Raw genomic sequence first — 25,804 nt, 5'->3', positions numbered from 1 at the left:
GAAGATTACTAGTGAAATATGCAGAGTCTTCCTCACATCCCCATACTGCATGTCTAGCTGTTTCTCTCTCTAGCGCTGTATGAGATCCGAGATGCACTGAGCACAGTGGGAGATCGGGTAATTAAAACAGGTCAGATTGGCGTCTGCAATTTTCCCCATGACATTAATTAAATAAGTTAATTACCTCTGCTGTAATTATTCATTAGCGGTGATGGGGAATGAATGATGTAGAATTTGTGACCTTGAAGAGGTCATTGCTATACATCACGGTGACAGAAACTTTGGGGCTCCTCAGAGCCACATGATGGAATGTGTTACTTTTTACTTGACACCAAAGTAAAGGCACAAAAAAGTCTAGCTTGTGCATTTGTGTTTGACAGCATGAAGCTTCCTCTTGTGATCCATCCCCTAGGTTGGGTTTAGCTCTCCTATCATGTGTGCAGATGCTTGAGGAGATTGTTAGGCCCCGTACACACGACCGAGTTTCTCGGCAGAATTCAGCCAGAAACTCGATCGGAGCTGAATTCTGCCGAGAAACTCGGTCGTGTGTACACTTTCGGCCGAAGAAGCCGACGAGTTCCTCGTCGAGCCAAATAGAGAACATGTTCTCTATTTCCTCATTGTTCAATGAGGAAAGTTGGCTCGCCGAGATCCTCGGCGGCTTCACACAGAACTCGACGAGCAAAACGATGAGTTTTGCCCGTCGAGTTCCTCGGAAAGTGTGTACGGGGCCTAAGGTGAAGAAGCTCAAGAGACATGATGGAAGAATGTTGGGAGCACATCAACTCAGATTCAGGGCAATGTGGATGCTGCGATGGGCTTTATTCTTTCTTCTGTGTTTAACCCTTTTATTGGCTGAGTATGTGCAGTCACTTGAGGGAATTATTACACAAGGAAACTCAAGAAGGAGAATAAAACTGAACTTTACCCATAAAAATTTGATATAAAATAATGTTCTTTAGCAAGGAACATACATTTCCCATTATTAATTATGCTATCCAAATTAGTGTGTGCTGGAGGCGTTTTCAGGCGATTTAGCGCTAAAAATAGCGCCTGTAAAGTGCCTGAAAAAAAGCCTCAGCTGCAATCCCAGTGTGAAAGCCCGAGTGTTACCAGAGGTGTGGTTGTAAGATCTGATCAGCAGGGGGCGCTGCTTTGGTGTAGCGTGACTGTTTAGTCTGAACCAACCCGTTAACATATTTTTTTTCTTTTTCAGGCTGTTTTAAAAAAATATAAAGATGACAGCTATGAGAATGTTTTTGCCCGTTACGCAGACCAGGTGGGAATATTTTTAGAGGCACATACTGTATACTGCCAATACACTTCATTTGTGATTTCAGTTTTTTGCTGTTGTTTGTCATGTTTTCATATTATTTTATTCCTTACTTCCTTACTGAGTGCCTGGTTTTTGTTTAGCAAAGCAAAAAATAAAATCTGGAGGAAGGTTTGTCTTATTACTGCTGTCACTTTGCTTGTGAAAGTTTGAAAATTAAAATTAAAGTGCATGTCTGGGCAAACACAATGCACATTTCCCTGATGTTTTACAATATCCATTCACTAAAATGTTGCTGTATTCACTTGCTGGAGTAGAGAACTTTCTCCTATAGCCCCATGGAGAATCCAGCTAGTTCACGTTAGCCCCAGATACCCTCCGTCCAATGGAATTTTTTTTTCTTTACAGACTATGTGGCCTATAGAAGCCTGGTTTATAAAGTAGGAGGTAGCACCTGCCTTGAGATATCTAAACTGCTAGTAACTGGCTGATCAAAAGAGGAGAATCACAAGCATTACTTCTAATCATACCGTTGTTTCCGGTAAAATATGTCTTGTTATCTTATTTCTTTCAGAGCTCAGAACTGTATGCAGAACAGCTACAGAAGCTGCTAAATGATGTGATAATTCCAGGTAAGCCTAAAAAATAGGTTTGTGAAGAGTAGGACATGTTAGATAAAGCTGACCAGGGTAGAAAATCGCAATGTACGTAATTGCTCTTATACCTCTATCTTTATAAGGCAGTAAATCTGACACTTTAGTATTATCTAATATCCATCATTGTTTAATGTTTTAATTTGAAGTTTGAGGTACATGTTGCAAATGTCTGATTTTAATGATGTCAAAATTCCTTTCACTGCCTATTTTGCAGACCCAACCTTCAATGCAGACCGTTCAGCGTTTAGCTTGGATTCCTGCCGAGGGATTTTAATGCTGATGGATGTATCTTTTTGAATCACCGTCATCTGAGCGGTTCACACAATAAAGCAAGCACATTGGAGGGGAATTCAATAAAGCTGCACCACTTTACTGGCATTAATTGTTCTTGTTAAAGTGTAGTGCCTAATTTGAAAAAAAAAAACATCTGCGGCCACATTCAGGTAGTTCTGATTTGCTCTAATTCTACATTGTGGCACAACACCTGTGCCAAATTCAAAATATAGTACCGCCAGTTTGTATCTTTGGCCTCATACACACGGACGGACTGTCCGCTGAAATTGGTCCGCCGGACCGTTTTCAGCGGACATGTCCGCCCGGAGATTTCTGTCTGATGGTTGTACACACCATCAGACAGAAATTCGCGCGTACACGATACGCGGTGACGTGGCCGCGCCGTCGCCGCGACGTGCGCAGCCCTGGAAGGTCAATGCTTCTACGCATGCGTCGAATCACTTTGACGCATGCGAGGGATGGCGGCCGAGCGGACATGTACGGTGAGTCTGTACAGACGACCGAACATGTCCGACGGACAGGCTTCCAGCGGACATGTTACTTAGCATGCTAAGAAACATTTGTCCGCTGGAAAACGGTCGGCTGGACAAATGTCCGCTGGAAACCTGTCCGGTTGGCCGTACACACGACCGAACATGTGATTTTTGAAAAAATATGATTCTTTTTTTTTTTTGCGTACTGTCAACAGTTAGTGTCTTTATTCACAGCCACACCAGTTATATGATGACGCTGTACTGCATTGGTGACAGTATGTAAAAAAAAATTAAAATTGTGACTTTTTTTAAATTTCTTAATTTTTCCCCAAAAGATTGACAACAAAATTACAACTTCAAAAAACTCACCATGCCTCTTACTAAATACCTTGGATTGTCTACTTTCCAAAAAGGCTCATATGGGGGATATTTGTACTGTCCTGTCATTTTTGGGCCTCAAGAAATGAGATTTGCATTTGATTGCATTTGTCGCAATTTGATACGTTTGAAGAATAGCATTAACTGCCTGGAACTTTTATTTTAATAGTAATTTTAAATAGCATTAAATAACAATTTATACAGCCACTAAATATAAATTTTTAACAAAACTTTACATTGCACAGGATTGGGTAAACTCTATTTTAGATTCCTGTTCAGTGTGCTGAAATATCATTGTACTTAACAAATTGTGCAGCTTAATGTTAATGGGAAACTCAGCCTTCAGGAATTTTCCCGTTTCTGGAAAAGACTGAACATGTGTAAGGTAAGAGATGATATACAGTGCAGAAAATGCTTCATCATTATTTCCTACCATGCCTCTTTCTAGGGCTGAACTAGGCTATCTTCTGCAGGGACACCAGTGTTGCCAATTTGTGAAATTTACAGATGTTGTGAGTTAATGTGATTCAAGTCCACTTTACTTTGCCAAATGTCCACTTTCCATTCCCAAGCCCAAGACCTGCTCTTATCATTGTCCCCAATGTGCTTCTTTTTTTATTCTGTTGTGTCCTTCCAAAGCCTCCTTTCCTCATTACACATCACTGTTCTGAAATTGAAAATCTGTAATAACAATAAAAATATAAATCAATAATAATTATTGTTTAAACACGTTCCCAGGACATGTTCCGGTCCACTGATGTGAACCAAACTGGATATATTGATAAATATGGACTTGTTCGAGCTGTTCAAGACTTAGGTACAATTCTTATTCCTTAACATTTTTCACCTATGCTTTTGAATAGGGATGAGGTTCAGGTTCTCCACTGGGTAGTGGAATTTGTGCCATTAGGGATCATTGGGGAGTATTTGTGCTAGAAGGGGAAATTGGGGGGAGGAGTTTGTGCTAAGAGGGGGGATTTGAGAGGTAGAGGAATTGTGTTAAGAGGGGTGTTTTTTTGGGGGGGGGGCATTTGTGCTGGGGGGATGGGGTGCAAATATTTGTGCTAGGAGGGGGGGATTTCAGCAAGGGGATGGATTTGTACTGGGAGGAGGGGGGATTTATGCTTGGGGGGGTAAACATACAAATTAGTGCACTTTTTTGGGGGGGGGGGGTTCCTGAAACATAATGCTCATACATCTGGGGGGGCGCAATATGGCATGTTTGCCCTGGTCTCTAAATTACCATGTCCCTGTGGCAGTTCCTGGCTCCCCATTGGCAGTGCCCAGCTTCCCATGCTTTTTTGTTTGCCAATAGCTTACTTATCTGGCTACCCACCAGACTCCTGAATTGTGTCTCAGTTCAGACAAAACAGTAACAATATTTTCACTCCACCTGTGATAAGAGCAGTGGCACCCAAATGGCAGAAAAAAGTTACATAAATGATGATAGTGTTGAATATAAAGCCTTCACACTTCCATCCAGTCAGTACATCATCATATTCTCAGATCTCTTAGCTGGAAAATAAGGATTGATCATCACCTCCAAAAAGCTGACAAACCGTATTACTTACACTTATGCAAAGAAAAAACGATTATCCGCTTTGATGGATTGTCCCTCTACATTGTACCAGCCTTTAAATGAATCAGAATTAGAGTCAGGAATAGGACGGGTGTTCAGCACAGGACTTAGTGAGGTCATTGGGCCATTTAAGGCTAAATCCATTAAAAACTCCGTTTTTATTTTGGATGAATGCTGGCGGGGCTGAACCAGCCCCTGAAGTACTTCATCCTTCAGTTGACTCCAGTAATGAGATCTCCCCAGTATTTTGCAAAAGGTAAAGTGAAGGCTCTCGATAATACATGGTGGATGGACAAAAACAGATGTTCCTTTATGTCCCTGCACTCTATGCCCTGTTACCTTTTTTTCCCACCTGTTTACCTAGTTTAAGAGTAGTCCTAATCTTCTAGGGCCCATATGCCCCCACCCTGCCACCATAATGTTCCAGTGCAGCAGGGAGTAAAAAGGGCCGCCATCAGGGGGATACAGGCAGTACACCTGTAAGGGGCCCAGAGGTCCACAGGGCCCCAGATGGCAACCCCCCTTTTACATAAAAAAATTACATTTTTTTATATATTATTTTATTTCTTTTTTTTTCTTTTTTCTTTTTATTTCTTTTTTTATATATATATATATATATATATATATATATATATATATAATTTTTTATTATTAAAGGGCTCAGAGGTCCCCAGAGCCCCATGTGGCAACCCCCCTTTTTAATTTTTTTTTATAAATGTTTATTTTTTTATATATTTATTTTTTATTTATTTTTTATTAAAGGGCCCAGAGGTCCCTTTTTTTGTAATTTCTTTTTATTTTTTAATTCTTTTCATATACATATATATATATATATATATATATATATATATATATTTATATTTATTATTTAGGGGCCCAGAGGTCCCCTTTTTTATATATACTTTTCTTTATTTCTTCTTTTTTTGTAAAGGCCCCCCCCCCCCCGCTTCTTAATTTGCGGCAGCCCCCCGCTTCTCAATTTCAGACGGCAGCACCCCCCCCCCCCTCCCCCGGTTCTCTGCTCCAGGGGGCCCATGCCTGAAGCTGTGTAAGGGGCCCCATAATTCCTGATGGCGGCCCTGGTGGTAAATAGAACTGAGAAGCTGTGACATGCACTCATCAACGGTGCACAACTATGCCTGCCCAGCTCCCTCATACATGGAAGCCATACTACAGCTTCTATGATTGAAATGTGATTTATGAATGGAAGACAGGCAGATAATTCATAAATCAGTTCCCCATCGTTGGTATCAGTGGGAGAAATAGTGCCCCATCATTGGTATCAGTGAGTTGAATAGTGCCCCATTGTTACTGTCTGTAGGAGGAATGGCGGCTTATTGTTGGTGTCAGTGCGAAAAATTACTTCTTCTTATAACATGTCTAATGTATGTGGAAGATATTTTCTAATGTATAAGTAAAGATGATGATTTTTTTTTTTTATGTTTATTTAGATTTTTTTGTGTACTTTTTTGGTTGTTGACAAAATCCCATTAGTAGTTTTTGGTTCAAATACATGATTTTTTTATTGTTGGGTGTCAGTAGGAGGAATAGTGCCTTGGATCAATGGGAGGAATAGTACCCCATATCTGTGAAAGCAACTGTGCTCCAAGGGCCACACACAGGCAATCAAAGGGCCACATCACAAAGGGTACAGTTTGGAGACCACTGCTTTAAAGCAACTTAAAATAATATCCCAGTGTCTCCAACCAGAACATCATTTGGGCAATATGTTATATCTGGAGTAGCCCGTGGCCTTTAATACTACTTGAACTTTACCTGGTTGATATTATTAATGATATAGTTGACGCTTTTCATGTTTCTCATTTGTTTAATACCAAATCCCCCTAATCATTGGCTTTGTGCCAAGTCCCAACCCCAAACCTCACCCCTTCTTTCTCTCCCTTTTCTTTGTTCTGCTTAACGTTAGAAAAAACACAAATCTATAGATGTGTCTTATGTATATCATACAACAGGATTTTGTTATAATAGAATTTGTTATATCTGCACATGGCTCTATAATGTTCATATTATACCTGTCTTACATACTAAATAAAGAGTATGTATGTATGTATGTATATATATATATATATATATATATATATATATATATATATAATCTCCAAAACCATTAGAGCTCATTCACCAGATATGTTGGACTGCATTGCTGAACACAGACCCATAGGGGTTGAATTACTAAAGGCAAATAGACTGTGCACTCTGCAAGTGCAGTTGTTCCATAACTTAGTAAATGAGCAGAAGCTCTGCTGACTTCCATCATCCAATCATGTGCAAGCAAAATTGCTGTTTTATTTGTTTTTCTTTCGCGTGATTGGGTATTCTTTGCAAAGTGAAGCTTTACCTCATTTACTAAGCTCTGGAGCAACTGCTCTTGTAGAGTCTATTCGCCTTTTGTAAATCAACCTCAAAGTATGAACAAGGCAAAAGTATTGACTTCTATTTTGTCACATTAGTATGTGCTGAAACAAAATAATACAGACAGCATTTTATCACATTGTAGCACATTGTGACACACTTTTGGAGCATTGCAACGTGCTACAGCATATGTTGGCAAAAAAAAGTCTTAAAAAATTTAAAAAAAAAAAAAAAAAAAAAACCCACACTGCAGTGCATGTAAATCAGTGGTTCTCAACCCTGTCCTTTGGTACCCCTAACAGGCCATGTTTTGCGAATTGCTCTTAGGGCTCTTTCACATGGGGCTGTCCATGTGCGGGCTCCACTTTGCTCAGTGGGGATCGCTCTGTCGATCCCTGCTGAGCCGGCAGATGACATCCAATGACATCCCTATGGGGGATTGGATGACTACGGACTGTAGAGTCTGTTGTCACCCGATTCGATCCGCCAGATGGATGGAAAATAGGGTTTTCCTTCATCAGGCCTCGTACACACGACCGAGAAACTCGTCGGAAAAGACACATCGTTTTCCTTGACGAGTTCCTTGTTAGGATTGTCGAGAATCTTGTCAAGCTTTCTTTGCGTACACACGGTCAAGACCAAATCTCGTCGTTCTCAAACGCGGTGACGTACAACACATACAATGGCAGGGGAAGTTCGATTCCACTGGCACAACCCTTGGGGCTGCTTTTGCTAATCTCATGTTACTGCGTGTTAAGTAAAAGTTTGGTAAGAGACAATTTGCACTTTTCAGTCTGTTACAGCGTGACAAATGTGTTATCTCCATTACAAACGCTACTTTTACGGAAAGTGCGCTCCCGTCTCATACTTTTTTCTCAGCATGCGCAGGTTTCTTAGCAGACACACAAACGTGTTTCTCGTTAAAAAACCAGCCCGATGAGGAACACGACGAGGAAATTGAGACTCCCATCGAGGAAAAAGAGATTTTGTTCTCGTCAAGTTTCTTGATGGAAAACGGTCGTGTGTACGAGGCCTAACACTTTGGCAGATCGGAGCGGGTCGGATTTCAGCGGGAATGTCACTGCTGACATCCGTGACTCCATAGAGGCGCACGGAGCACCCATTCAGGTCTGCCTAAAAGACTGGCAGGCAGTCCGCCCGTGTGAAAGAGCCCTTAGATAAAATAGCTGTCCAAAATACCATTGACTCATTTAAAGCACCTGTTCAAGATAAAGGAAAATCTGCAAACATGGCCTGTTGGGGGTACTTGAGGACAGGGTTGAGGACCACTGATGTAAAGAACGCATAGTAGTCCATGTTGTAAAGTGCTGCGCAAACTGTTGGCACTATATAAACCCTGAATAATAATGATAATAGTACATGCAAAAAGGCACTGCAACGTACATTGGCAGCACATGTTAGTACTGACACATACATTGTAGTGTGAACGAGCCCTTAGGGTCCATTCACATTAAGTATTTGAATATTTTAAAATAGAAACCTTACTTTCTTCTGTTTGCCTTCTTGCGCAGGTCTCCCAGTCAGTGATGCCGTCATGAATATTATGCTTTTAAGATATGGAAGCTATTCCAAAAAGTTGACCTTTGCAGACTTTGTGTGCTGCATGATCCGTCTGGAAACTGTGTCAAGTGAGTTATACCACTGAGATGATGATGAAAGCACCGCAGACAGTCAGTGACAGACCTACCTAGAGTATCGGACAGGGACAGTGCAGGGCTTTGGAAGATTGTCCTGGAATTGTCATTAAAGCTGAACTCTAGGCAGATATAAGAGACAAAAATAATTGCACCTCTGTAATCAGAAACACAATTTCATGTATTTTTCTCCAGTCCAAACCTATCTTGGCTTAAACCTGCTCCCACCCCCATCCTAAGACATATAATAACTACCCTGTAAAGGAAAGATGTGTAGACTTGCCTAGTGTAAGGGTGCCCCAGTCCGGTCACATGACCTGCCCAGTGGCCAGCTTCAGGGAAGAGAAAAGAGCAGGGACAATGGCTGCAATGCCTGGGCAGTGATGTCACCTTATAGACTTACTATGGGGCATTAGTCGCCGGCTGTCCCTCCTCTCACATGAAGTTGATCATGTGACCAGACTGGAGAGCCCAGGGAATAGGTAAGTATACACATCTTTCCTCTACAGGGTAGTTGGTATAGGTGCTTAGAATGGGGGTGGGAGCAAGTTTAAGCTTAGTAAGGTTTTTGACTGGACTTCCACTTTAAATGCATGCAGTGTAAGTATATGAATTTGACCTGTTATCAAGCTCTCACAGTCCATTTACAGCAAAGCTGGGGAATGTGTGCTGTACATGGGCTCAGAGGAATTTGGATGAATGATGCTGACCATCAGACTGAGGACATCTAGGGGTTGAACAATAGTACTGCATGGGATCTCTGCAATAAAGCTAATTATTGCAGCAAAAGCTGGTCTTGTTTTATCTGTTAACGGGCTGTTCATTTTTGGCAGGAGTTCTGCTTTAAAGTACTCATTTACAAAATGTGACCACTTGCCCAATGTGATTGGCTTACTGTTATTCCCATAGGTCTGCACAATGCTGGAAGTCAAATTAGAAGCATCCTATTGTTTGCAACAGTTTCCATTTCGTGAGATTTCTTCTAGAATTCCTTGTTAAACTATGCTTCTTTTTTTTATTAATTAAACACTGAAAGTGCTCATGTGATGATAATAAAGGCAGACCCTCAAATACTTCGGGTTGAGAAATGACATTATAAGGGAAACTATTTCTTCTGAACAGAAAAAAAATGTTCCAGGACAACCCAGGCTGAGAAAAAGTGTGTTGAGGGCATCTTGTGGTGGAAAAGTAGTACTGCAGGAAAAGGGTTGAAAGTGAATATTATAACAAAAAAAACAAAACGCTTTTTCTTTTACTGGAATATTCATTTTTATTTTGTTAATTTTGACTGGAGTTCTAAATTTAACATTTATTAGTGACTATTAAGTTAAGAGAAATTCCAATCTGCTATTATTCAATTTGCCTTCCTGTTTTATATATACTATGGGGGGGGGGGGGGGCATAATCTGCCGGGAGGACACTTGACGGCAGAACACCGGCCATCTGAATAAGTACAGCTGGTTTGCTTTGGAAGTGGCTTCCAAATAGTTAACCAGGGGATGCAGGGGGTGTGTGTTCCCCGGTTAACACTGACAGGCGTCTCAGCCAATCAAGTTCACTGGTTCTGGTAACCTGATTGGCTGAAGCGACTTCGAGGGCGGTACTACTTTGAGGGATCGATCTGAGGATGGCTGACCGAGAAAGGTAAGTGCCAGGTGGGGGGGGGGGGGGGAATCTGGCGACATTTTAGGGGCAAACTGGCGGCAATTGATGGGCATAGTGGCGACAATAGAATGGCATGGCACAGTGGCTGCATTTGGCATGGCACAGTGGCGACAATTGATGGCACAGTGGCTGCGTTTGGCATGGCACAGTGGCAACAATTGATGGGCACAGTGGCAACAATGGCATGGCACAGTAGCGACAATTGATGGGCACAGTGGCGACAATGGCATGGCACAGTGGCTACATTTGGCATGACACAGTGGCGACAATTGATGGCACAGTGGCTGTGTTTGGCATGGCACAGTGACGACAAATGATGGGCACAGTGGCAACAATGGCATGGCACAGGGGCGACAATTGATGGCATGGCACAGTGGCGACAATTGATGGCATAGTGGCTGCGTTTGATGGCATGGCACAGTGGCGACAATTGATAGACACAGTGGCTGCGTTTGATGGCATGGCACAGTGGCTGCGTTTGATGGCATGGCACAGTGGCGACAATTTTATGGCACAGTGGCGACAATTTTATGGCACAGTGGCTGCGTTTGATGGGCACAGTGGCGGCAATTGATGGGCACAGTGGTGGCAATTGATGGGCACAGTGAGGCTGCAATTGATGTTTTTTTTTTGTTTGTTTGCCCCCCCCAAATTTTGAGCACCAGCCGCCACTGGCTCTAACCCTACCTGCTATTTGGATGACAGATCTCTGATTATATCAAGGCTTGTGATATATATATTGCTGGTGAGTTTGAACCCCTAGTGGAGTGTGACACACGCGGTGTGGATCTTGGCGTATGGTGCATGCTTATTCATTAACCACCAGGACCATCATCTGCTTTCTGGACTCTATACTCACCAACTGTTACCCATTTATTTCTCATATGATTAAACATATGAATGCCAGTCGGGATAAGGACTGACCGGAGTGCTGATAGAGTATTGGTGTGCACTAATTTGTGCTTCTGGACTGGATACCATTAGTTTATTAACAGCTCAGCTTTAAACTGTTGCAGCCGAAAAGTTTTTTAGTATGATCAATTGTGTAGGTTTTTTTTTTTTTTAAATCCCTTCTCCTTTAAGAAGGAATTATTCACGAAGCACAGTTATAAAGTAAGTTTTATTGCATCAATAGTGTTGGTTTACTAAAGGTAAAGGTAAATAGACTGTGTATTTTGCAAGCACAGCTGCTCCAGAGCTTAGTAAATGAGTGGAAGCCCTGCTGACTGCCATCATCCAATCACGTGCAAGATTTTTTTTTTTTTTTTCATGTTTTTTGCATGTGATTGGGTATTTGAAAAGTGAAGCTTTACATAATTAACTAAGCTGTGGAGCAACTGTACTTGCAAAGTGTGCAGTCTATTTGTTTTTAATAAATCAACCCTTATGTGTATATTATTATTCCCTCTGTATAAAAATAGTTGGTCACTTGTTGCCATCTACAGGCCATTTGTAAGAATTACTGTACCTTATACACACAATGGGCTAGATTCAGCATTGATTTACGCCGGCGTATCTATAGATACGCCGCGTAAATTCAAAGCTGCGCCGGCGTATCTTTTTTCTGTATTCAGAAAGCAAGATACGCTGACATTAGCCTAAGATCCGACTGGCGTAAGTCTCTTACACCGTCGTATCTTAGGGTGCATATTTACGCTGGCCGCTAGGTGGCGCTTCCGTAGTTTCCGGCGTAGAATATGCAAATGACCTATATACGCCGAATCACAAATTTACGTATGCCCAGGCGCTATTTTTTTACGTCGTTTACGTTAGGCTTTTTCGGCGTAAGGTTACTCCTGCTATTAGGAGGCGCACGCAATGTTAAGTATGGCCGTCGCTCCCGCGTCGAAATTTGAAAAATTTACGTTGTTTGCGTAACTCGTCCGTGAATGGGGCTGGACGTAATTTACGTTCACGTCGAAACCAATGACGTCCTTGCGGCGTACTTTGGAGCAACGCACACTGGGAAATTCCACGGAGGGCACATGATTCGGGAAAAACGTCAATCACGTCGGGTCACCAAGAATTAACATAAAACACGCCCCCTCATCCTCAACTTAGGAGGCAAGTGCTTTGTGAATACAGCACTTGCCTCTCTAACTTATGGCGGCGTAGCGTAAATACGATACGCTGCGCTGCCGTAACAATGCGCGCCCCAACTTGAATCTAGCCCAAGGTTTAGCACCAATTAACCAGTAAAATAGAAATCTGTTCCTCACCCAAAGACAGCATATTCTACATGTAGCACTACCCCCGAAGGAGCTGCTGGTTAGTTTTGGGTGGCACATTACCCCTGTATCTCCGCCATCTAGGGTACTGGATGAGAGCTGAAATAAAGTCAATGTCCACACGTTGCGTTCCTTTTTCTCTGCTTTATTTACCGAACGTGGTAAAAGAACGAACAATAGATTGAAAAGGTGAAATGCTTCCAGACATAAACTCTTGTCGCCACTCTAGCCAGAGTGGGTAGTGTGCCCCTGGATAGGCCTCACTCACTAGTCCTAGCAGCCAGGGCACTACATGGAACCTTGGTACAGCCTCTGCCACTGACCTTCTCAAAGGTAGAGATACATTCGTTCCAGAATCCTCTCACTTTAAGATTAAGATCTCTTAAAGTAATTACTTGTGGGCAGGGCCGGGACAAGGGGTGGGCAGGAGGAACGGTTGCCCCTGGCTCAATGGTTTATTGCAGGGATAAGGGGCACCCTGACCCTAACCCTAACGGAAAGGGGGGCACAGTTTGGCATCTTTGCCCTGGGCGCTGAATGATCTTGTCCCGGCACTGCTTGTGGGGAACCGATGCTGCATTCACCTATGTAAGTATGATTCTGAAAGAAGAAAATAATTCCCATACTTCTATCTTAAGGATAAGCTTGAACCTAAATAGCAAGGATCACTCACTTAGTGTGACCCCGTTTCCCCTTGCTAAACAATGCAAGAAACGGGAATACAAATTGGTGAGTGTGTGGGGTAGGTTGATGGTGTACTTACTTTTTCCATGTGGGTTCTGCCTGTGTAACGTAAGTGAGCGAGGTGGATGTCATTGTCCTTTGGGTGAGATATCAGAAGAGTATGAGTAGAAGACTTTGGAAAGAAGTGCCCATCAGTTAATCATTGATCAATTTTGTCTTTCAATTTTCAGAGGTGTTTCAGAATTTAACTAAAGATGGAGGAGGCATCTACCTGACCGCAGAAGAGGTGAAATCTTTTATTTTCTAATATTGACACCATGCAATGCTGACAGAACACTGGCTCAGAACTACTAATCCCCACACAGTTATCTTTAAACTCCAAATACTGCTGGCTTTTTTTTTTTGGTGGCAATTTCCATATTGTGCTTCACTAATCCAACAGTTTGTAGAATAACCACTTAAGCCCCGGACCATTTCGCTGGCCAAAGACCAGAGCACTTTTTGCGATTCGCTTTAACTGACAATTGCGCGGTAGTGCGATGTGGCTCCCAAACAAAATTTATGTCCTTTTTTTCCCACAAATAGAGCTTTCTTTTGGTGGTATTTTATCACCTCTGCGGTTTTTATTTTTTGCGCTTTAAACAAAAATAGAGCGACAATTTTGAAAAAATTACTATATTTTTTTACTTTTTGCTATAATAAATATCCCCCAAAAATATATGAAAAATCATTTTTTTCCTCAGTTTAGGCCGATACATATTCTTCTAGATATTTTTGTTAAAAAAAATCGCAATAAGCGTATATTGATTGGTTTGCGGAAAAGTTAAAGGGCCAGATTCACGTAGATCAGCGGATCTTTAGATCCGCTCGATCTACCTGATTTAAGATCCGCTCCCGCAAGTTTGCGAGGCAAGTGGGTAATTCACAAACCACTTACCTCCAAACTTGCGGCGGCGGATCGTAAATCCCCCAGCGGAATTCAAATTCTGCGGCTAGGGGGAGTGTACTATTTAAATCAGGCGTGTCCCCGCGCTGATTTAAATGAGCATGCGCCGTCCGCGGAATTTCCCGGCGTGCATTGCTCCCACTGACGTCACTAGGACGTCAGTGGTTTCGACGTGAGCGTAACTTGCGACGCGCGGGTTTCTGAATCGGCGTACGCAAACGACGTAACATTTTTTAAATGCGACGCGGGAACGACGGCTATACTTAACATTGGCTGCGCCTCATAGAAGCAGGGGTAAGTATACGCCGGGAAAGCCGCTACGGAAACGTTGTAAGAACACTGCGTCGGGTCCGCGTACGTTCGTGAATTTGCGTATCTCGCTGATTTACATATTATTCAACGTAAATCAGCGGGAACGCCCCCGGAGCCATTTTCAAATTGAAAATAAGATCCGACAGTGTAACACTGTCGGATCTTAGCCATATCTATGCGTACCTGATTCTATGAATCAGACGCATAGATAGGACCAGTTTAAGTCAGAGATACGATGGTGTATCAGGAGATACACCGTTGTATCTCTTTGTGAATCTGGCCCATAGCGTCTACAAAATAGGGGATAGAATTATGGAATTTTTATTCATTTTTTTATTTTACTAGTAATGGCGGCGATCTGTGATTTTTATCATAAATGTGACTTTATCGGACACTTTCGACACATTTTTGGGACCATTGTCATTTTTACAGCGAACAGTGCTATAAAAATGCACTGATTACTGTGAAAATGACACTGGCAAGGAAGGGGTTAACCACTAGGTGGCACTGAAGGGGTTAAGTGTGCCTAGGGATGTGTTCTAACTGTAGGGGGGATGGGCTGTGTGTGACACGACACTGATCACCGCTCCCGATTACAGGAAGCTGTGGTCAGTGTCCTGTCACTAGGAAGACTGGGAAAATGCTTGTTTACATAAGCATTTCCCTCTTCTTCCTCACCGTGACATGATCGCGGGTATGCCCGTGGACATCGAGTCCGAGGGACCCACAGTCGGAGTCACGGAGCTCGCGGCACGCCCGTCCACAATGCTGCTCTTAAAGGGCAACATATATATATATATATACACGTTGATCTGCCCAGCCGTGCCATTCTGCCGACGTATATCGGCGTGAGCCGGTCGGCAAGTGGTTAAAGACTGTTAACAAGATTTTACATATATCAACACCCCTTTGGAGAACTGTTCAGACTATGTCCTTGTATTTCAATTTGATCATATTGTAGTTACAATAAGGACTGTTATGTTGTTTATAAAAAGAGGGCCAGATTCACGAATAATTGCGGCGGCGCACATAACCCGTTTACGTTACATCGCCGCAAGTTTTCAGTGTAAGTGCCTGATCCACAAAGCACTTACCTGTAAACTTGCGGCGGTGTATCGTAAACACGTCCGACGCAAGCCCGCCCAATTCAAATGGGGCGTGTACCATTTAAATTAGGAGCGCTCCCACGCCGGACGTACTGCGCATGCTCAGTTTAGCAATTCCCGCCGTGCTTTGCGCGATGTGACGTCATTTTTTAGAACGGCGACGTGCGTAGCGTCCATTCGTATTCCCGGACGTCTTACGCCAAAACAAAAAAAAATTGAAATTCGACCCGGGAACGACGGCCATACTTTAACATGGCTCGACTAAAGTTAAGCCATGTTAAAGCAGGTGTAAATTTGCGACGGGAAAAAATTACTAGCGACGACGTAACGAACGCGAAAACCGTCGTGGATCGCCGTAAATGCTCATTAGCATACCCAACGCAGGAAAACGACGCAAACTCCACCCAGTGGCGGCCGAGGTACTGCATCCTAAGATCCGACGGTGTAAGTCTATTACACCTGTCGGATCTTAGGGCTATCTATGCGGAACTGATTCTATGAATCAGTCGCATAGATACTCTGAGAGATACGACGGCGTATCAGAGATACGCCGTCGTATCTCTACTGTGAATCTGGCCCAGACTCTGTAATTTTGCCCTTTCGGGACATCATGACAGAGTATCTCTAAAGATAATCTGTATTTCAAAAAGCCCTGTAAAAAATTGGATTTTGGTACTTACCGTAAAATATATTTATTGATGTCCATTGAAGGACACAGGAAGTCAATTGCCTTTGGGTTATACTGCCGACATTGACTTCTTGGTCCCCTCAATAGATAAGAAAGAAAAGTGATTTTATATTTCCCTCTCCAGTGTGCACCGTGTTCACTCTTTTTTATCTGTACTGTATCTATCTGCTCTTCATGTCTTCTCTACCTGGTCCTGTGCCACGCAATGTGGTCTGATTCACTGGCCTTACTTTGTTACTGTGTTCCGTATTCACTTAGCAGCCCACCCATGGGAAGAACCATGATTCAGATGACATTTTTAATATAGATTACACTATAAAAGTCCGGTTTGGTTGCCTTGGACTATATCTAAGATTACAAACATCTTTATATACAGAGAAAACACTGATTATTATTACAGAGAATCCTGAAAGCATTTTACCAATATTGTACTTTGTCTTATATTCCAGTGGATGCAGATTATAATGTCCAGCTAGTATCACATTGGACAATGCTGGTAAGTCATTTTGTAACCTCTTCCTGTAGAGCAGGGGTCTCCAAACTTTTTACTTCGAGGGCCACATTCTATATTTTACACATATTCGCGGGCCGGAAACATAATTTATAAATAAATCCACAGTAGAAGAAGAATAGAATAGAATTTGACTTACTGCTGACAGCAAGATTGAATGGTGCTCCTCTATTCTTTGCTGGCACCTAAACGCTGGAGCATCATGCAGCAGGGCTAAACTTCCAGCGTGCATGAGGCTTTACATCCGTGTCACCATCATCTGTGTCACCATCAGTCTCTCCATTCATCTGTGTCACCATCATCTGTGTCCCCATCCATCTGTGTCCCCATCAGTCTCTCCATTCATCTGTGTCCTCATCTGTGTCCCCATTCATCTGTGTCCCCATCAGTCTCCCCATCCAACTGTGTCACCATCATCTGTGTCCCCATCAGTCTCCCCATTCATCTGTGTCCCCATCAGTCTCCCCACCCAACTGTGTCACCATCATCTGTGTCCCCATCAGTGTCCCCATCTGTGTCCCCATTCATCTGTGTCCCCATCAGTCTCCCCATCCAACTGTGTCACCATCATCTGTGTTCCCATCAGTCTCCCCATTCATCTGTGTCCCCATCAGTCTCCCCATCCAACTGTGTCACCATCATCTGTGTCCCCATCAGTCTCCCCATTCATCTGTGTCCCCATCAGTCTCCCCATTCATCTGTGTCCCCATCAGTCTCCCCATCCAACTGTGTCACCATCATCTGTGTCCCCATCAGTCTCCCCATTCATCTGTGTCCCCATCAGTCTCCCCATCCATCAGTCTCCCCATTCATCTGTGTCCCCATCAGTCTCCCATTCATCTGTGTCCCCATCAGTCTCCCCATTCATCTGTGTCCCCATCATTTTCCCCATCCATCTGTGTCCCCATCCATCAGTTTCCCCATCCATCTGTGTCCCCATCCATCAGTTTCCCCATCCATCTGTGTCCCCATTCATCTGTGTCCCCATCCACCTGTGTCCCCATCAGTTTCCCCATCCACCTGTGTCCCCATTCATCTGTGTCCCCATCAGTCTTTCCATTCATCTGTGTCCCCATACATCTGTGTCCCCATCAGTCTTCCCATTCATCTGTGTCCCCATTCATCTGTGTCCCCATCCACCTGTGTCCCCATCAGTTTCCCCATTCATCTGTGTCCCCATCAGTCTTCCCATTCATCTGTGTCCCCATCAGTCTTCCCATTCATCTGTGTCCCCATTTATCTGTGTCCCCATTTATCTGTGTCCCCATTCATCTGTGTCCCCATTCATATGTGTCCCCATCAGTCTTCCCATTCATCTGTGTCCCCATTCATCTGTGTCCCCATTCATCTGTGTCCCCATCAGTCTCCGCATTCATCTGTGTCCCCATCATCTGTGTCCCCATTCATCTGTGTCCCCATTCATCTGTGTCCCCATCAGTCTTCCCATTCATCTGTGTCCCCATTCATCTGTGTCCCCATCCACCTGTGTCCCCATCAGTTTCCCCATTCATCTGTGTCCCCATCAGTCTTCCCATTCATCTGTGTCCCCATCAGTCTTCCCATTCATCTGTGTCCCCATTCATCTGTGTCCCCATTCATCTGTGTCCCCATTCATCTGTGTCCCCATCAGTCTCCGCATTCATCTGTGTCCCCATCATCTGTGTCCCCATCATCTGTGTCCCCATCATCTGTGTCCCCATCATCTGTGTCCCCATTCATCTGTGTCCCCATTCATCTGTGTCCCCATCATCTGTGTCCCCATTCATCTGTGTCCCCATCATCTGTGTCCCCATCCATCTGTGTCCCCATCATCTGTGTCCCCATTCATCTGTGTCCCCATCAGTCTCCGCATTCATCTGTTTCCCCATCAGTATCCCCAAAAATTGGTGTCCCCATTAGAGCCCCCCCATCATTTATCCGAGTCTCCCTGCACATTTGTGTCCCCATCACAGCCCACCCCCGCCTGCATATTTGTGTCACCATTAGAGCCATCAGCCCCCCTCCTCACATGTTTGTGTCCCCATAAGAGCCACCAGCACCCCCACATTTGTGTCCCCATCAAACCCCACAGATATTTGTGTCCCCATCAGAGTCATCACCCCCCCCCCCACATTTATGTCCCCATCTGAGTCATCCCCCCCCCCCCCCATATTTATGTCCCATCAGTCATCAGCCCCCCCCCCATTTATGTCCCCATCAGTCATCAGCCCCCCCCCCACATGTATGTCCCCATCAGAGTCATCACCCCCCCCCACATTTGTGTCCCCATCAGAGTCATCAGCCCCCCAACATTTGTGCCCCCATCAGTCTACAACCCCCCCTCCACGTGTGTCCCCAGCAGAGTCATCAGTCCCCCAAAATTTGTGTCCCCATCAGAGTCATCAGCCCCCCAACATTTGTGCCCCCATCAGTCTACAACCCCCCCTCCACGTGTGTCCCCAGCAGAGTCATCAGTCCCCCAAAATTTGTGTCCCCATCAGTATGAAAAACCCCCTCCACGTGTGTCCCCATCAGAGTCATCAGCCCCCAGATGTTTGTGCCCCATCAGCGCCATTCAACCCACCCCCACACAAGTGTATCAGCCCCCCTCCTTGCATGTGTCCAGCGCGTCTCCACTCTCCATCACTGGCTGTGCACTGCAGACCTGCTGCATCTCCCGACTCCCGCCCCGCTGGTATTACACACTCGTTACTGGTTAACAGCGAGGCGGGAGGCGGGAGCAGGGAGGCGGCAACAGGTCTGCCCTAAACACCTCATTGGCTGCTGGGATGCCGTGGTCCCAGCCAGCAGCCAACACACACAGTGAGACGCCGGGAGGGATTGCGGGACCTGCGCTGCATATTGCCTGGGGCGAATATGCAGCGCAGGTTCCACAACTAACAGGGGAACTAAGGATTCACGCTGCGGGCCGGAATAAATGGCCTGGCGGGCCGGATGTGGCCCGCGGGCCGTAGTTTGGAGACCCCTGCTGTAGAGAAACAAAAATAAGCTAAGAAAGTCTATTATATTTTAGGATCATGTGGGCAGCACAAGGGATAAGCCCCTTCCACTTAGCAGCAGTAGTGTCGCCAGTTCGAACCACAACACTACCTGCCTGGAGTTTGCATGTTCTCCCTGTGTGGTTTCCTCCCACACTCTAAAGGCATGCTGGTAGGTTAATTGGCTCTTGTCTAAATTGGCCCTAGTATGTGTATTTATGAATGTGAGTTAGGGGCCTTAGATTGTAAGCATCTTGAGGGCAGGGACTGATGTGAATGTACAACATGAAGCGGGTAAAATAAGTATTGAACACATCACCATTTTTCTAGGTAAATGTTATTGACATGAAATTTTCACCTCGGTAACAACCCATACAATCCATACAAGTTATGTGTAATAAGATGGAAGTACACAGGGAAAAAGTATTGGACACATGAAGAAAGAGAGGTGCAAAAAGGCATGGGAAGCCAAGACACCAGCTGAAATCTTTCAGTAATTAGAAAGCAATCCTGCCCTTTGTCAGTGCAAATTAATGTCAGCTGTTTCAGTCTCAACTAATGGCCTATAAAAAGGTGTTTCATTACCAAGGTGTCACACAAGAAACATCTTGTTATTTGTAAAAGCAGAGAGCTCTCTAACGTCCGCAACCATCCGCGTCCGCAAAGATCCGTTTTTGCGGACGGAAGAAAACCCGATTTTTCTTCCGTCAGGCGGAACGGATCGGATGAATACGGACAGGCGGTCCGTATTCATCCGATTCCCCATAGGGGAGAGCGGAGGAGAGACAGGGCGGTCTCTGCACTGTGTGCGGGGACTGCCCTGTCCGCCGACAGCTCAGTGGGGATTACGGAGGAATCCCCGCTGAGCCAAACGGGCTAACGGAGCGGATCAATTACGGATCCGCTCCGTGTGAAAGAGCCCTTATTGTTGCAAAACATACTGATGGCATTGGTTACAGAAGGATTTGTAAACGTCTGAATGTTCCAGTGAGCACTGTTGAGACCATAATCAAAATTGAGGAGAACATCATTTGACCATAAACCAGGTGCTTCTCGCAAGATTTTTGACAGAGGAGTGAAAATAATTATCAGAAGAGAAAAACCTGGAATTAGCAGGTAAAATTGTTTAAAAAAAAAACAATAAGTAATGCACTCAGTCGCCACGGCCTGTATGTACGCTCACCACGCAAGACTCCATTGCTGAAGAAGAAGAAGAAGAAGAAGAAGAAGAAGAAGAAGAAGAAGAAGCACGATGAAGCTTTTTCAAAGTTAAATACTGGGATAATATAGTCTGGTCAGATGAAACTCATTGGATGCCACAATACACACCATGTTTGGAGGTCAAATTGCACTGCACGTTACCCCCAAAACACCCCTATACCAACAATGAAGTTTGGAGGTGGGAACATCATGGTGTGGGGCTTTTTTTCAGCATACGGTACTGACAAACTTCATATTACTGAAGAAGGGATGAATGGAAAAAAGACATTCTTGATAAGAATCTGCTGCCATCTACCAGGATGATGGAAATGAAATGAGGGTGGACATTTCAGCAAGAAAATTATTCCAAACACAAAGCCAAGGAAACCCTCAAGTGGTTTCAAAGAAAGAAAATAAAGCTGCTAGAATGGCCCAGCCAATCGCCTGATTTGAATCCAATAGAAAATCTATGGAAAGAACTAAAGATCAGACTTCATAGAAGAGACCCACGGAACCTTCAAGATTTGTTTGTGAGGAAGAATGGGCCAAAATAACACCTGAGCAATGCATGGGACTAGTTTCTCCATACAGGAGGGGTCTTTAAGCTGTCATTACCAACAAAGTATTTTGTACAAAGTATTAAATACATTTCAGTTAGCGTGTTCAATACTTTTTCCCTGTGTCATTCCATTTTATTACACAGAACATAATTTCTGAACTTATTTGCTTTGGTTTCTTTGTATGTATGGATTGCAACTGACATGTGGTGACAATTTCATGTCAATAGCACCGTTAGAAAAATATTTACCTAGGAAAATGGTGACGTGTTCAATACTTATCTAGCGATGCGTGAATTGATAGCTATATATATGTAACTGAAATAAAGAATATAAAGCAAATAATTACTAATGGTTTAATACTGGTCAATAGGATAACAATTCCAGTATTAACGACATATTCTATTGTTGTGTACTATATCTTACAATTAAACTCGAATAAGAAAATAGTTACATACTGTATGTCAGCCCTCCAAATTTGCACTCGTCTGCTCGCATTTTGCGAGTAAATTTTGAGGGCTGGCGAGTGTGGGCTGCCTGGGAGCAGGGGGGGGGCGAGCAAACGGAGGAGCCGCCGCCGCCGACTGGTTGTTCAAAGCGCGGTGAACATGACCGCTTTCAATTCAATAGCTGTGTTCCCCACCATATACAGCCCCTTCCCCTTGTCCGGGCACTTTGATAGACAGATCACCCATCCCAGGATTGGATGGGTGATCTGCCTATCAAAGTTTCCCAGACAACGGGAAGGGGCTGTATATGGCGGCTCGCGGCGGGGAACACAGCTATTGAATTGAAAGCTGTCATGTTCCCCGCGCTCTGAACAACCAGGCTGCGGCGTCGGTGGCTCCGGCTCTGGCTCCTCTCCTCCTCTCACTCAGCACAGGTAGGCTGCTATGGGGACACTGTCTGCTATGGGGACACTGTCTGCTATGGGGACACTGGCTGCAATGGGGACACTGGCTGCAATGGGATCACTGGCTGCTATGGGGACGCTGGCTGCAATGGGGACACTGGCTGCTATGGGGACACTGGCTGCAATGGGATCACTGGCTGCTATGGGGACGCTGGCTGCAATGGGGACACTGGCTGCTATGGGGACACTGGCTGCAATGGGGACACTGGCTGCAATGGGGACACTGGCTGCTATGGGGACACTGGCTGCTATGGGGACACTGGCTGCAATGGGGACACTGGCTGCAATGGGGACACTGGCTGCTATGGGGACACTGGCTGCTATGGGGACACTGGCTGCAATGGGGACACTGGCTGCAATGGGGACACTGGCTGCTATGGGGACACTGGCTGCTATGGGGATACTGTCTGCTATAGGGACACTGGCTGCTATGGGGACATTTTGCTGCAATGGGGACACTGACTGCAATGGGGACACTGGCTGCAATGGTGACACTGGCTGCAATGGGGACACTGGCTTCACTAGGGACACTGGCTGCAATGGGGACACTGGCTGCTATGGTAGACATGGGCAGGCTGCATTTTTGGGCACAGATAAAGTTGTTGTTAATATTTATTTGTATAACTTAATTCTGCATAAAACATTTAAGTGTCATTTTATGAGATAATTTATGGGGGCGGGACATGGTAGGGGTTGGGTGGGGCAACTGGTGGCGAGTACGCCTTGAGGCCTGGCTAGTAGCTCAGGACTTGAAATTTTAAACCCTGCTGTATGTCTAATGTCCCATTGGAAGCACTGCAAGGTTCCAGCATATACACCATATGGTCAAATGTACGGTATATGGACACCTGAGTATCATCACATCTACTAGAAGGCCAAAAGTTTAGATACCCTGAAAATCATTGAGTTTCCAGTGAATGATACTGTTAATACATACTAAGACATATTAGACAATTGTCCAGTTTGGGGAAGGCTCTCTTCTAATCGAGTATGGCTGTGCACAAAGTCAGATCCATAAAGACATGGTTTGATGAATTTGGTGTGGGGGAACTTAAGTGGCCTGCAAAGAGTTCTGACCTAGACCCTAATAAACACCTTTGGGTTTTACAACAACAGTACCTGATCTCGTAAGTGCTCTTTTAGCTAAATTGGCCCAAATTCCCAAAGGAAAGACTTTGCTGAAAAGTGGAGGCTGTTAAAGCCACACAAGGGTTCATATTAATATATCCTATAACATAAGCTATATTTGATTTTTAGTCCACATTAAGCAATTTTCCTTTATTGAAATTGACTTACTTTACAGGTTAAATCACTTCAGTAGAGCGCAGGGGAGACATCAGGGTTCTTAAAGACAACATGTCACTGTAAACATGCTATCACATAGGGGGCTATTGGTCTGCTGTGATAGCAATAAAGTTAAGTTAAAAAAACTGTAAACCTTTACAGTGACGCATAAAAATATATATATATATATATATATATATATATATATATATTTCTGTACAAGCTTTAAAAACATTGCTAATGCACTATTTTGGACACCAAAGGTTGTATAATTTTTACTGATGCACACAATTGTTGAGGTTTGGGTATCTTTATATTTTACCAAAAATTTGGGTAAGATCTCATATTTGCAAACACTAAAATTAACTTGAGTGTATTCTTTATTATATATTTGTGTATATATTATATTATGTGTATGTATTTAATAAACGGTTGCACTAATATAGTGTGATTTAAAAAAAATAGCAACTAGTGGCATTTTATTCTTTATGGCCTCTGCTTTTTAAAATATACAATATGTGGGGGTTTTATAACGTGTACAGGAGACAAAATTTAAAAACCAGCTACGGCAGCAAAATCTTAACATTTTTAAATACTGTAAAAAGTTTGTTTGTACTACAGTAACATATCCCATTGGTTTTCTAGCATCATGGCCACCCACTGTGAACACACAAGACGAACCGGAAGACTGATCTTCAAAATGAATACTTGGAAAGATTAACACCAAAGTGTGCTTTATTATTTAATTGTTTTTTAAATGTTTGTTTTTAAACTCTATATTTTTATAGCAGCTTAAGGCTAATGTACAGTTGTGCGGCAAATTCAGCTACTATGTGATGCACTTAGCACTAGGACTATATGGTAACACGGGATGGATGTACACACTCCGGAGTTCTAGGTACTTTGACTTCTCCAGATCCCCTGGTTTCCCGCAGCACTCTATACATTACTGTGCACTGACTGTGAATGATATCCACGGGTTCCTTGCTCCCCTTTAATAGGTATTCTGAACACCATTTTTGAGAAGCCTATCTTAATTCTTGGAACATGACCAGGGACATAACTTAAATTTAAGTGGCCCGATAGCAAGATTTTGATGGATCAGTTTTCCTCTGTTCATTGCTGAAGGCAATAAATAAACTCAGAGATGGGGGGAAGAAAGAGAGATTTGTTACTAAGCACAGCTCAAGATCAGGGTTTCCTTACCTGTACACTGATTTTCTATGTTTAAGTTGCCTTAATAAACTCCCTAGTGGGGGGCCCCTGGTGGTTTTCTTGGTTACTTTCATGGCCCGAGCCAAACTACAAAGAAGTTCAAAGAATCCCTTTACCATTCCACATAAAGTTCCTTACTTTCAAAGCCCCAAAACCTTTGTGGTCCATCATAATTCCAGCCCTTACTGAAGTTTTTATTTTGAGTTGATCTCAACCTGTTACCTGAATTTGTAGATAATAATTTTAGAAGAAATTTTAAATGAACTGTAATATTTAAAATGTTATGGATGTTTTTATGTGTCTAATTTTTGTTTTTTGAAAAAATAAATTATAGGCCGACAGAAGTTAATAAATGTTCAAAAAAGCAATTCCTCTGTCATTCTGTTATGAAGTTAAAATGGTACTGAAAAAATTCAGTTCCCCGTGGAAAAAAGTCTTCTTTCTCTCACAGAAGTTGAACTGAACTCAGAAACTCTATTGCCGTCTAGTGGCCATTTGTAGAATTGTTCTCATTTCGTCCGTTCCTGTTTTTCCCTACTTTTAATATTAATGTTCTATACTGCACACCCGTGTTTATATGATATCCCCTGTTATGTTGACCTCCATTGTTTAGTAAAGTAGAAATTGCATATAACCACTGGTCTGATCATTTGGCTTATACCATTACACAACCAGGGTTGCCAATGGTAGGGTTGTCATAAAGGTGATCATAAATTTATGGCTGATCGGTGTATATGACAGTGTCCTTCTTCCACTGTCAAGGTTGTAAAAAATGTGTCCAGGAGATATTAAAAAAAGAGGGAGGGACAAGTGTGTGCCCCTTCCTAAACCATACC

General features: G+C 43.5%; 1 protein-coding gene across 1 annotated transcript in view; it reads left to right on the top strand.

Moving 5' to 3' along the window:
* LOC120937816 (calpain-13-like) overlaps positions 1-25,336 on the top strand; it is a 178,679-nt gene extending 153,343 nt beyond the window's left edge. The window contains exons 18-26 of the mRNA XM_040351314.1: positions 1,217-1,279; positions 1,848-1,905; positions 2,144-2,214; positions 3,391-3,459; positions 3,813-3,891; positions 8,559-8,675; positions 13,489-13,544; positions 16,760-16,806; positions 24,399-25,336. Coding sequence (XP_040207248.1) covers positions 1,217-1,279; positions 1,848-1,905; positions 2,144-2,214; positions 3,391-3,459; positions 3,813-3,891; positions 8,559-8,675; positions 13,489-13,544; positions 16,760-16,786 — 540 coding nt within the window. The 3' untranslated portion in view covers positions 16,787-16,806; positions 24,399-25,336. The remainder of the gene's footprint in view (positions 1-1,216; positions 1,280-1,847; positions 1,906-2,143; positions 2,215-3,390; positions 3,460-3,812; positions 3,892-8,558; positions 8,676-13,488; positions 13,545-16,759; positions 16,807-24,398) is intronic.
* The last annotated feature ends 468 nt before the right edge of the window (positions 25,337-25,804 follow it).

This window comes from Rana temporaria, chromosome 4 (genome assembly GCF_905171775.1).
Source record: "Rana temporaria chromosome 4, aRanTem1.1, whole genome shotgun sequence".
In the NCBI taxonomy this organism is placed as follows: Eukaryota; Metazoa; Chordata; class Amphibia; order Anura; family Ranidae; genus Rana; species Rana temporaria.
This window is presented reverse-complemented; position numbering and strand designations above follow the sequence as displayed.